Here is a 13,167-nt window from a genome sequence, read left to right as displayed (position 1 = left end):
GCTGGAGGAGCCCAGTGTCTGCTTGCCACACCATGTGCAACCCCATGAATGAACGCCCCGTCGTTCTTCATGCATAAAGCTCCAGCAGAGCTTTGAGCACTGCCCTTGGCCTCCTTGAGGGCGACAAGGCCACATGTGGGTCCTGAGCAGGGTCTGTTCCCAGGGTCCATCATGGGGGGGTGAAGAGCCCGCAACAATTCCCTGCTGGGGAGCAAAGCACCCCTTCTCACTCGGCATCTTTCATCCCAGCTTCCTCAAAACCTCACGGGTGCTGTGGCTCTGGGTCTCTCATCACAGCCCCGAACGAGCAGCACGCAGGAAGCAGCCCATAGAGCTGTGACTGGAGAAGAACTGGGTGCAGTGGGGCTGTGACCCACCATGGGGAGCACTGAAGGGATTCCTGTACCAACGGTCCGGCCCGTGACCTCAGGGAGCCTGTGATGAGCACAGCCAGCACCTGTAGGACGTTCCGCCATGGGAGGGGAAAACAAACCTGGGGTGGAGGGGAGGAGGCATCACCAGAGCCTCGGGCTGCCACATCTTGTTTTGCAGCACTTCCAGGCTGCTGCGTGCCACCCACGCACCCAGGCAGCCCCAGCACCCATGGACGGCAGCTGGCACACCCAAAACAGCACAGCAGAGCACGGCATGGCACCCTATGGCCTCAGGGCCAAGCACCCACACCCTGTGTCACAGTCATGGCCACGGGGATCACGCAGACCAAAGGTCCTGGAGACCTTTGCCCCCTGGGCAGCTCCCACTTTTATTGCAGTACATCCATAATTTTGTTCTGCACATCTACATTTGTCCTCAGCAGATCCATATTTTTCCTCACCCGATCTGTTTTACCTCACTGGAGCCACGTTTTTCCTCAGCACACCCACATTTAGCCCCGTAAACCTGTGTTTTGCCACCACAGAGCTGACTTTTACCTCAGCAAACTGGCGGTGCATCCATGCCACCGCTTCCCCTTTGGGCAGACTGCTCCTGCCGCTTGAGAACATGGCGCCTTCCCTCCCCGTCCCTGCCTGTCTTAACCCTGCCCTGCTTGTGGTGGCAATGGTGAATTTAGCAAAAAAAACGCCGTGGCGGGAGGCCTCGATGCCTGGCAGCCCCATCCCTGCTGCCATTGCCCTCGCCACCAGGTTGCGGCGCCATCTTGGATCCCCTCAGCCGCCCACAGCCGCCATCTGGCGAGGCCGCTGGGCCCCCCTCTCCCCGCCTCGCCATTGCCAGCACTTTGAGATTGACTTTCTTCTGTTTGTGACAAACTGCCGGCGGCAAACACACCGCCTCGGAAACACTGCGTGGGCGGCGGCCTGCTCCCCTCCCCACTTCTGCCTTTCTGTCCGCCCGGCCGGCAGGCATGCGCGCTCACCAGGGCGGCCGTGATGGCCGCTCGTGGGCCTGGGCAGTGAGAGCAAGAACAAAACCACCTTTTTTTTTGCCAAGATACTGATCTAACGCTTCTTTAGACAGCCCCAGCCACGAGGCTGCACCTCACTGGGGCGGCTGGTGCTGCCCGCACTGCTGCTGCAGCCCTCAGCAGCGCTGCCCTCCTCGACAGCCCAAAAAGCGCTGCGAAGGTCACACCACCCTTTTATTTTTTTTTTAGTGGAAGAAAGAGTAAACGTGCTGGTTTGTGCTCTTGGGAGCAATGAGAGGCCCTGAGATGCGGTGTGGTGTCCAGCTGCCATGGCCAAGTGCTCCCCAGACCCTGAAGGCGACAAGCAAGGGCTGTGCTCATGCACGGCTCCAGCTCCAGCTTGCTGCCTCTGTTAGCCAGCCTGGCTGCAGCCATGCAGCACAGGGGGACGCCTTGCAGGGCAGCCACAGCCCCTTGGCCTCCTCCTGAAGCATGGAGGTACTGGAGAAAAGGGGGAAAATATAAACACCACTTTTTTTTTCTCATTACACATCACGACAATGCCACACTTCCAGCTCTTCCGTGTGCTAATTAGAGCAGCCAACAAATCTCCTGAAGGAATTTGCTCTGTTGCCACCTCCTGCTGTCTCAAGGTGCTTGGGGAGCCCCCCAGCACTGGATCCCACCCCACCATGGACCCCAGCTCTCTGCAGCGCCTGCAGACCCCGCGCAGCCCCAGGGGCTGGTTTGGCTTCCGGCCCTGCTCTGGGAGCAACCCAAACGACAGGCGACATGACCAGCAGCAGAGGCTCTTCAACGCTATCCCCTAGGCACTAAAAATAGACCAGAGCGGTTAAAAAAAAAAAACAAAAAACAAAAAAAAACAACCACACAAAACCAGAGAACAATAAAAAAAAAAAAAAGGTCTGCTTGACCATCAAAGAGAAAGCACTCATTTTGAGGCAGGAGCGCCTGCAAGGAGAACTTTCAGGTTATATTTCTCTCTTTCTGCAGCAGGCAGGCCTGGGTTTTTCTGAAAGAGGTGGAAATGCTTCACGGCTGCCAGCCTTGGGCTGAGGCATCGCCACTACTGCCCCATTTGCGGGCTTGGTGGGGCTGGAAAGCCAGCAGTGCTCTCTCAGGTCAGAAGAAACGACTAATTTTCCTTTCGAGCTGTCTACCCGTTGGTTTCCTATTTGTACAGAAAGAGGCAGCACTTGTGGGCTGAAGCCCGCGCGCTCCCCCCCGCCGCCCATCCGAAAACTCAGCAGCTCATCGCGTGGCTCCTGCCCGGCGCTGGGGTCCAGCAGCGTGCCGGGGCTCCAGGCCTCAAACCTCATCCAGAAGCAGGGCAGAGCCCCAGCCAATTGCAAAAAAAAAAAAAAAAGCTCAATTTCTGTGTATTCTAAATGAGGACATTTGTCGCGAAAAGCCTCTGGTAGTGCATTAAAAACACCGCTCTGCTCACAGAGGCGTTTTTTCAGACGTCAGCATCAAAACGGCAGTGGAAAATGGGGAGTATTTTGAAGCTGTTGTATGAGGAATGTTTGAGCACAGCGATCAGACAATGCATGTGATACATGATCTTTAGCTGGTGCCGATGCAGAGAATCGTTGGAAACTTTTCAGTTACACCTTAAGCTGAATTAACGCTGTCTGCCACTGAAAGCAACCCTTGGTCATGTTCACTCACCGCAGAGACATTTATAACAATCAACGACATTTAAAATACTTTATTCAACATCAACAAACATATGCTGAAGATGCATTTGACCCCAAAGGCCAAAAAAAAAAAAAAAAAAGAAGAATTGCAATAAGAAAAAGGGTTGGGCAAGAGTGCAATAAAATGATCCGAAGCGTAAGCAAAACATGGAGTCCCCCCCAGTGCCCGGGACACAAGCTTTGATCGTTTGGGATTTTACGGTGCTGCATGTTGGGAAGCTTCTCCTTGTTTTGGGACTTCTTCACGATCCCCACAGAAAGTTTCCCAGTCCCGTTCGGAGGAGGGCTGTCCAACTGCCTTGCTGTTATCGGCACGGCCACGGCATCGGCCACGGCGGTCCGGGAGGTGCAGCGTTTAGTTAAAGGCTGCCACGGGGGTCTTGCACACACGCTTTTGGTAGCTTTTAGCAGCTGGTCCAAGCTAATCTGCTTTTTCTTCCAAACCTTATCCTGCAGTGTTTTATGTGGTTCATTGGCCAGTAAAATTGCAATGTGCCTTGAAACGCAGTACAGCATCCCCAAAATGTGGCAGGACTTTTTCAGCTGCTGTTTCGTTTCCCGGTGCCCAGCAATATATTTGCAAAACCGTGCCGTGTCATCCGTCTTCCTTGCTGCTACAATTGTTTTAATATTAATTATGGAGAAATTATATTTTTACGTTACTGCTAACTAGCAGAGTCTTAGGGCTTGAAAACCGTAGCCAGGAAGGCAGGTAGCTCTTGAGAGAGCCGGATAGTTTAGCTGAGGGTTATTTTCCCCTGCAGCACCACAAGCCGTGCCGGGAGGGCAGGTTTAGCGCAGAGCCCCCATCCCTGCAGGCTGCGGCCGTGGGGTTCCCTGTGGGCAGCAGCGAAGGGCACGAGGCTCCTCCTGCACCCCGGATCCGTGGGGTGCATCGCACCAAAGCCAAAACCAGGGCACCGCTTGGAGAAAAAGCACGGGTGTTAACCTGCACACGTTCAGAGCAGAGGAAGAAACCTTGGATCTGGAGTGTTCCTTCTCTGCTTTTTGGGAATGGGAAGAAAAAGCAAAAAAACCCATGCAAATTCCCCCCCCCCCCCCATCCTTTCTCGTGCCGACAATAGCCGTGATAAGAGAAGACGGGAGCAGCTCGCTGAGCCGCGCCAAGCAGGCCATGGCTGCAACCACACGGCCCCTGAGCAGCCCGGGCTGGGGCAACTCGCGCCTCTGCCCTGAAAGGAGACCAAACCCCACGGCCCCTGAAAGGGGGGGCTGCAGGGGCAGGGCGGGCGGGATGCAGCAGGGTGGTGGCCGTGCTACGGGCACTGCAGGTGGTGCCGCAGCGAGTTCCCGGACCTCCAGCGTTGCCCCAGGGCAGCGTGGCATCGCCCCCCCCCCCCGCCCCGAGCTCGGGGCCCCAGCACCCTGCTGCGGGGTGTCCCGCACGGGGGTGCTGAGGAAACCACGGCCCATCCAGCGTGGGTCCCTCAGCCCGCGGGGGCCTTCCTGCACCAGTAACGCCGCTCACCATTCAGCCCCGTGGCAGAAAGCAGCGTGAGGGGGGGGTTTACGTGCTCTAAGGCAGGGCTCAGTGCAGAGCCGGGAGCCAGCTGGGGGCCAAGGGAGAAACAGGGGCTGGAGCAGACCCGGAGCTATCAGAGTGCAGCAGCCGAGGGGTCGCGGCCCTTTGCAGAGGTGGCAGGACCCCAGCTGCCCGCAGCACTGTGTCCCCCGCATGGCCACGGTGCTGCAGCCCCGCAGGAACCACACCGTGCCCCTCCGGCCAAGGGCTGCTGCTTCGCGGCTGGGGATCTTTGGCGAGCACCAGCGCTTGCACGGCAGGTGGTTTTCCACCTTCCCCTTCGTTTTCCATCCACGGGACGTAAGTTCTACAGCCAAAACTGCTCTTCTGGGCCTGCCGGCGAGCGACGACAGAGAAAAATAAGTCGCTCCCCTTCGTATCTGCACTCGTAAAGCCGCGAGACGCAGGGGCTGCTCCTCGCTCCAGTTTTGGCCCTGTGGAGGAGCTGCTGGCGGAGGGGATGCGGGCGTGTGCCGCAGCCCTCGGTCGGGACGGAGCCTCCCCTTGCGCTCCGGCTCCATTCAGAGAGGTGGCAATTAGGACACGCACTTTTTTTTTGGCGGTGGGGATGGAAATGAAGGTCTCCTGCTTGTTGAACCAGGCCCCTCCGCGCCCCCAGGGTCAGGGAGGGGAGCACGGAGCGGCTCCGTGCCCAGGCTGAGCGCGGGCACCGGAGGCTGCTCGGCGGCTCCCACAGCTGGGGACCCCCGGGCATCCTCCTCCCCTCCTCGCCGGCAGCGGCTGCGTGCTTTCTCGTTTTCGGGCGAGTCGAGAGAACCACCGAAACACAGGGGCTGCATTTTTTTTTTATATATATATATATTTTTTTTTTTTCTTCACTTCTCTTTGCCGCCCTGTCTGTCCAGTGTGTGTAATGGAAATTTTACCACAGACGCTTGCGATGAACAAACAGGAAGCCAGCAGAAAGTGTGGCAATTCGCTGTAGCCCGGCTCAACTCCTCCGAGCGGCGAGGAAGGCCATAAAAGCCGGCGTGGGGGCGGCCGGGGGGGGGGGAAAGCACGCACGGAGGGGCCGGGAGCCGCAGGCTGGCAGGTAAGGCAGCGCTGCCCGCGCCTTCTTCTCCTGCCTCCTGCCGCGGGGATTTCTCCTCGTTCCTGGGAGCCCTCGCTGCCTTTCTGCTCGGCTCCTTCTTGCGATGGGGGAGGTTGGGGGGGGCTGCTCTGCTGCTCCGTCGTCGCTCTGTCCCGCAGGATCCCCAACTTAACCGTGCTGCTGGAAATGAATTCCATTTGGCTTTTTTTTTTTTTTTTTCCAAACCCGTAGTGCAAAGCTTAGAAAAGCCCCAAACGTCCAATCACGGGTTTGAAATGGAGTTAATCGGGAAGATAAAGCTGCGCTGTGGCTCTGCAGTCCCCTCAGCTCCCCGCCCGAAAGGTTTTCCTTCCCCTGAGCCCGGGCAAACCCGGAGTCACACCGCTGCAACAGCGGGTCCTGGCGTGCGGGGTGCTGGAGGTTCAGCCGGCCCAATCCATACCGGAGAGCACGGGAACGTGTTGGGGCCCAAAGGGAGCGAGAAATCCAGAAAGGGACCAGAACTGGAGCAGTAATTCCTCCGTGCCTTTTCTGACAGCTTCCTAGCCCCTGCTCAGGTTTTACGTGAAGGTTGTCGGTGCCGAAACTTGAAAAATGCTTCCCTTTGATTTTGCTGTTAGCTCATTTTTTTTAATTGTCGGACTTTTAACGTTCGTTTGTCCGGTGTCGTGGCAAACCGCTCTGTTGTGAGGCTGCCAGAAAAGGCAGCCCCAGATCCCCTTCCCCCAGAGGAGCGGTTTGAAGCACCCCGTTGCGTTAGGAAGCCGAAGTAGAGCTCCCCATTACCCGGCGGAGGCCCTGCGGGGCGTCTCCGCAGAGCTGGGACGTGGATTTGGGGGTCACCGAACAGCAGCGAGGCCCGGGGCAGGCCCTGCAGAAGGTCACTGGGACGCTCCCGATGCTCCCTCGGGCGCTGCCGCCTGCACGCCCGGAGCCGCCGCGGCGGGGGAAGGCAACCCGCTGCTCCCCCCCTCGGGAGGGCACGGGCCAAGGGACGGCAGCGAGGGAAGATGATTAGACACGAAGGCGATTTTAGGCTAATGAAGCGCTGGAGGGACTTCTTGGGGCGCTCACAGACGCAGCTAAGGCAGCGCCCTGTGCCGGTGCCCTCGCTCAGCACCGCTCCGGGTGATTGCAGCCCCTGCGGGCTCGTGGAGCCGCGGTGCTCAGCACCACCCAGCCGGGCGCAGAGCTCTGCCCGAGCGGGCCCGTGCTCATGCGGTTCCCCTTCCTCCCTGCTCCTGCGGAGGCAAACGCAAATTTTTCCGCCAGCGCCGAGGGCAGGATGAGCCCAGCCCAGGCTGCTCGGAGCGAAGAGCACAGCCCCTGCCGGAGCTGCAGCCCCCCGCCACACACACCATTTTTTTTGGCCCTGAGCACCCCTGCGGCTCCTTCCCCACCTTCAGTCCATGCAGGCGGCCCCGCTGGAGGCACTTTGGTGCTGGGACCGTCCCTCGGGGCTGCAGAGGGAGCAGCCTCGCAGCCGGGCGCAATCCCTCGCCTCCTGCCTGCACCTTGCAGCTGCGAAAGCCGCGGGGCCACGGCTCCCTGCGGCGGCGGAGGGGCAGCTCCCTGCAGGATTGGACCCTTGGGCAGCGAGCTCGGGATCCGAAGGCGCTGCCCGCGCGCTGCAGCGGTTTGGGTTGAGCGGGGGTTTCGGTCCCCGAGCGCTGAGCCAGGACCTGGGCCTGGGCACCGCCACGAGCCAGCCCCGCGGCGTGCAGGGGAGGGAAATTTTGGGCAGCACCGTGGGCACGTGGGCCTTCAGGAAGGGGACGATTTTCCACGGGGCCTGGGGCCGGGCACAGACAGAGGGGAGCTGTGGCAGGGCAGAGCCGAGGGGGCCACTTCTCTGCTTTCTGTCCCCAATTCCCCCAAAGGCTCGGCGGGTCCGGGCAGGTGCGGGACACGGGGCCGCGGCTGCCCAAGCGGGGGGCACCTCGAGGACTGTCTAACCTGAGAATGGTGAAAGATGAGGGTCAATCTCAGGTTCGTCAGCCCATGAGACGCCTTCTCCAGAGCGGGACGGGCAGCGCCGGCCCCGCGGCCGCCCCTCGTGCTGGGGGGGGACGCGTGGCGGGGAGGGGAACGGCGCCGGGGTTATTCTCACCCCAAAAAAATAAAAATAAAAAAATAATGCACGAGCTCTTTGTGGAGCGGGGACGGGGACGGAGCGGGGCGGGTGCCAGGAGCAAGGCGCAGCAAAATCCCACCCGCGCCTTGGGAGAAGCTGCTGGAAGCTCGGCCACGCTTTAATGCCGCCGCTGTCCCGGTTGGCGAGGCAGGGCCGCCGCTCGCGGCCCCGTGCTCGTCCCGCTGGCGGCTGCGGGTGCCGGCAGCGCCTAATTGGGACCCCCCCCGACCCCCCATCGCCGGCTGCGTGCCGCTGAGCGGAGCTGACGGGCGGATTTGGCGGCCCTAAAAGCATCACCAGCACGTCGTTCCCCGCAGTCCTGACGAGAGGAAGACAGCGCCGTCCCTCCCGGCGATGGTAACGAGTCCCCAGGCGCCGCTCAGGGCTGAGCGTGTCGGTAATTTATGATGGGAGCAGAAAAAAGAAAAAAAGGTGTTGTTTTGTTTTTTTGTTTTTAAATTTTCCAAGTTGAGTCGCTAAATACAACGAACGAGCACAAGATGCACTCACGGGCTCGCTGTCTTTCCTGAAATTAAGCGACTAATCCTAAAGCAAACGGGCAGAAGCAAAACGGCTCCGTGCGTTACCAGCCCAGCGCTGGCCACGGGGAGCCGGTGACGGACGAGCCGAGCCGCCTGTCCCCGGTGGCCGTGCAGCCTCGGCTCTCGTGCCTGAGCCATGGGATCAATCCCCCACGGGCAGAGCAGCCCCAAAACTGCTGAAAAACCCCCCAAAACAGCAGCGCCCCGGTGCCCGTGCGAGGCCGGAGCTGCGGCTGCTCCAGCAGGGAGGGCAGCTGGGCTGTCGGTGCCCGGCTCTGCCCCTCTGATCCCGCACCCTCCGGTGTTTTTGGGTCTGGGGGGTGCCCCGGGAGCAGCAGAGGGACCGGGACGGCCGCGGGCAGCGCCGCCAGGATGGGTCCCGAGGCGCGAGGCAGCCACGGCTGCGGCCAGCCCAACCTTGGTGCGGGGGAAAGGCGAGAACCAAAAATTTCGGCGTTTCTTGGCGATTCGGGGAGGGCACTCGCACGATGCTGCACGCACAAAGCAGGCGGGAGGCGGGTGCCCCCCCCCCCCAGCCCATCAGGCCCCTCTGCTCTGAGCTGTTCTGCAGCTGTGGGGTGCAGGGACCCCCCCCCAGCTGCCCCCCAGGCCCCTTTCGCCCTTTTTGGTGCCCCCCCCCGAACCCAGCAGCGTCCCCGTTTCTTGCTGGCCCCGCACAGAGCATGACGGGGGGGGGGCATCACCATTCGATCCAGTCCTATTTAACTTTGTTTTTTTTTTCTTTCCTCCTCTTGAAACGTTCATTCCTCACGAGGGAATTTTAATTTTAAAGACAGCACCTGTGCGAGGCGCGGTGATGGCTGAGCTCCACGTGCCGAGCGACGGCAGCTGCAGCGGGGAGGGGGGAACGGGGAACGGTGCTGAACCCTCTCAAATGGTGCTGAACGGTGCTGAACCCCTCAAACCCCACCGTGCGCCCCGCGCCCGCGGCTGGCCCGGGAGAAGGAGGCAGCTCTGAACCCCCCCCCCCCCCAGGGCTGGGAGGCTGCCCCCGGGGGCTCTGCGAGCCTCAGAAGGAAACTTTTATCGGGGTGCCAGGCGATGAATCCCTCGCGGAGCCGGGGCGGGCGCTGGGCGCTCGCTCCCTTCGCCGGGCGATGCCCGAAGGAGCCGCGGGTGCTGCTGCGGAGCCCGGGGGGGGGCAGCGGGCACAGGGGGGGGCCTGGTGGAGCCTTGGGGCTCTCGGTGGGAGCCGCGATGGGGAACTGAGCGTGGCAGGGGACAGGGCAGGACGGGGGGGATCGGGGGGATGCTCCCCTCACACCCCCCCCCCGTGCCACGTCGCACTCGGCCGTGCTCACACCCGTGTGCACACCCCCCCCCCCCCCCCCCGTGCACACCCCCCCCCCCCCCAGGTGTGCACACCCCAGCACCGCCCACCTCTCCACCCCCCCCCCCATGCACTCACCCCCCCCCCAGGGACCCCCCCCCAGGGACCCTCACCCCCCCCCTTTTGTCCCCATGGACCACCCCCAGGCACCCCTATGTGCCCCCCTTTACCTCCCCAAGTACCCCAACACCCCCATAAGCCCCCCTTTCCCCCCCCCAGTCCCCCCCAACACCCCCCACACCCCTTCCCCCCCAACACCCCCCCCCACTCCCCTATTCCCTCCCAACACCCCCCAACCCCCCAACCCCCCTCTTTGCCCCCCCAACACCCCCACACTCCCCTCTTCACCCCCCCACTCCCCTCTTCACCCCCCCAGCCCCCCCAAGACCCCCCCTCCCCTATTCCCTCCCAACACCCCCATACACCCCCCCCTTTCCCCCCCCCCAGGCACCCCCCACTCCCCCCCCACCCCTTTTCCCCCCCCAACCCCCCCATGTACCCCCCTGCCCCCCCCCTCCGGGCCACCCCATGTCCCCACGGTGTCCCCATGCCCCCCCCCCAGCCCCCCATGAGCCCCCCCCAGCCCCCCCGGTCCCATCCCCGTGCCCCCCCCCCGGCCGTTCAGCACCGCGGACAGCTCCCCCCCCCCCCCTCCGCTCTCCCCCCCCCCCGGCTCCCCCCGCCCCTCCCCGTCACGTGTTTTTTGGGGGGGGGGGGGGGGGGGGGCACCGCCCGGTTATAGCGCGGTCACGCGGCGGCCGCCACCGCCCCTATATAGCGCGGGGCGGGGGGCGCGGCACCGGCACCGGCACCGGCACCGGGAGCGGGTCCGGGAGCGGCGGAGGCAGCGGTGAGCGCGGGGAGCGGCCGGCACCGGGAACCGGGCACCGGCACCGGGAACCGGGCACCGGGACCGGCACCGGTAACCGGGCACCGGGACCGGCACCGGGAACCGGTAACCGGGCACCGGGACCGGGACCGGCACCGGTAACCGGGCACCGGGACCGGGACCGGCACCGGGAACCGGTAACCGGGCACCGGGACCGGCACCGGGCACCGGGACCGGGACCGGCACCGGGAACCGGTAACCGGGCACCGGGACCGGCACCGGGCACCGGGACCGGGACCGGCACCGGGAACCGGTAACCGCGCACCGGCACCGGCACCGGGTACCGGGACCGGGACCGGGACCGGGCACCCGACAGCCTCCGTTAGCGGCTGCCCCGGGAGGAGAGGGGACGGGAAGGGGGGGGGTGGTCCCAAGCCCCGGAGCGCGGGGGTGGTCCCGGGGGGGTTGTTCCGGGGGTGCCCCGGTCCCGTGTCCCGGCTGGGGGCGTCCCGTGTCCCGTGGGGGTCCCGTGTCCCGTGGGGGTCCCGTGCTGCTGGTCCCGGGTGTCCCGTCCGCAGAGGAAGGGGTCCCGTTAAGGGCGGGCTCGGTCCCGGTCCCCGGGGGGAGAACCGGGGGGGCTCCATCCCCACGAGGGCGCTGCCCCAAGTCCGGGGGGGCCCCACCTGCAGGGCTTTTTTGGGGGGGGGGGCGGTGTCCTCGTGGCGGGGACCCCATCCCCGGGGGTGTCACCCTTAGGGGCAGGGGTCCCCACCCCCCGTGGTGCGGAGCCCGTCGGGTGCCCCCTGACGTTGGGGGGACGCGGGGGGTCTGGGGGTGGGGGGGGGGTCCTTTTTGCAGGCATCCGGCCCCCGCCCCCACCCCCCCGGAGCGGCTGCCATGCGGCTCAGGATGATTTCGGCTGCCTCCGTCCTCGTCCTGCTCTTCCTGCCCTCGGAGACCTGCTCGCCCCTGCAGTGGCCCCGCAGGCTGCCCGTAGCCCCCCAGCCCAGCTGGGAGCCGTGGCCGGGAGCCCTGCGACCCCCGGTGCCCGCCGGCAGCCCCCAGCCCCACGGACAGCCCCGGCTCTGCCAGCCCCGGGGGGCAGCGCCCGCCACGGCCCCCCGCGTCCCCCGGGCGCTGCAGGCGGGCAAGAGGCGAGAGGGGAAACCCAACTCGCTGGACCTCACCTTCCACCTCCTGCGCGAGTTCCTGGAGATGTCCCGCGAGGAGAGACTGGCCCAGAAGGCGCTGAGCAATAAGCTGCTGCTGCAGAGTATAGGGAAGTGACGGGGAGGGGGGGCTGAAGGGCACCGACCCCATAGCGGGCACCCGAGGGTGGCCGCGGTGGAGCAGAGCGGGGAAGCTGCTGCCCGGCCGGGGGCTGGACCTCCCCCCACCCATGGGACCCCCCCCCCCAACGGCCGCGTCCCGCGTGCTGCCCTCGCGGTTGTGCATTAAAGTCGCCCTCGCACCTGCCCCGCTGCCGTGCTCTCGCGTTCCCCTGGCCCTGACGCCTCCCCGTGCTGCGGGGGGGTCCCTGGGTCCGAGCCCTCCCCCGGCGCAGGGGGCTGGCGAGGGGCAGGAGGCGAGGTTGGGACGGGGTTGAAACATCCCATCCGTCCGCACACAGGTCCTGAGCTGGGGGGGGGACCAGGAACCCCCTCAAGATGCCCCCCACGCCCCTCCAGCCACTTTGCAGACAGGGTTTGGGGGCCGCGACGCCGCACCAGCTGCGGGTACCGGGCGTTCGCCCCCCTCCCAGATCTGCTCCGTCCCTGCAGCCCAAAACCAGGTGCTCCCGGACCCGGTGTGCGCTTTCCGCAGCTCAGTGCCGTCACCGGAGCTCCCAAATTCCACCCAGAAAGATGAGAAAACAGAAGGGAGAAAAAAAAAAAAAGGCATTGGCACCTTGCAGGTGTTGGAGGAGGGCTCCGGGGATGGAAACAGGAGCGCGGCCCCACGCGCGTTGGTGGCCAGACCCAGTTCCCGGGTGGAAGGCAGCGGGGCCGGGGGCTGCGTCCTCCTGCCGTGTGCCCTGGTGCTGCGATCAATCCCATGGGAGGAGGAGGGGGGGGCCCGGGTGGCAGAGGGGCTGCGGCAGGGTCGGGGCTGCCCCTGGGTGCACCCCGAGGCCGGGTCCTGCCCCAGGCAGATTTGGGGAGCTGACGCTGGCCCTGGCTCGCAGCGGCGGCGATGCTCAGCGCGCGCGTGTCCTCTGGCCGGCGAGCCCAGGGGGTGGTGGGGTGAGGGGGGCAGCCCAGAGCTGCAGCGTGGGGCGGACACACGCAGACACACGCGTGCACCTGTGCGTGCACACGGAAAGCTGCCGTCAGCACGCCGCGAGGAGCGTGCTCAGGCTGGAGGCTGCGCTCGCACGGGACGCTTTGCCTCGCTCTGCTAATGCGCCCCGAGCGCGCCGTGGGCTGCTTTTTTTTTTTTTCCCCGTAAAAATACATCTTCTCCCATTAAAAGGAAAAAGTAAGGAATCCATAAAAGCAGTAATTACCTCAAGGAGAGGGAGGAACAGGTCGTTAAAACAGAGGCAATGACGCAGCCTGAGGCGGGCGGCGCAGCTCGGGAGCGCTGTTAACCCACTCCAGAAACCTTGGGGGGGTCCCAGCTGCAGG

At 64.0% G+C, this 13,167-nt stretch overlaps 1 protein-coding gene and 1 long non-coding RNA gene across 2 annotated transcripts; both read left to right on the top strand.

Annotated features, from left to right (window-relative positions):
• Window positions 1-5,652: 5,652 nt before the first annotated feature.
• LOC308179124 lies at window positions 5,653-8,288 on the top strand. Its single transcript, XR_013940179.1, has 2 exons — window positions 5,653-5,684; window positions 5,916-8,288. It is a non-coding gene; the product is annotated as an uncharacterized lncRNA (long non-coding RNA).
• A 2,147-nt stretch (window positions 8,289-10,435) lies between these two features.
• On the top strand, window positions 10,436-12,014 carry LOC308179122 (uncharacterized protein). Its single transcript, XM_080558796.1, has 2 exons — window positions 10,436-10,561; window positions 11,449-12,014. Exon 2 carries the CDS (start codon window positions 11,450-11,452, stop codon window positions 11,825-11,827), a length of 378 nt encoding a protein of 125 aa, XP_080414922.1. The 5' UTR covers window positions 10,436-10,561; window position 11,449; the 3' UTR covers window positions 11,828-12,014.
• The last annotated feature ends 1,153 nt before the right edge of the window (window positions 12,015-13,167 follow it).

This window comes from Anser brachyrhynchus (assembly GCF_964034855.1).
Source record: "Anser brachyrhynchus genome assembly, chromosome: 16".
Classification (NCBI taxonomy): Eukaryota; Metazoa; Chordata; class Aves; order Anseriformes; family Anatidae; genus Anser; species Anser brachyrhynchus.
Note: the sequence above shows the minus strand (reverse complement) of the source record. Positions and strands in the feature narration are given on the sequence as shown.

Excerpts from the sequence above, each read along its gene's own strand:
- LOC308179122 (XM_080558796.1), top strand. The coding sequence starts at position 11,450 with ATGATTTCGGCTGCCTCCGTCCTCGTCCTGCTCTTCCTGCCCTCGGAG.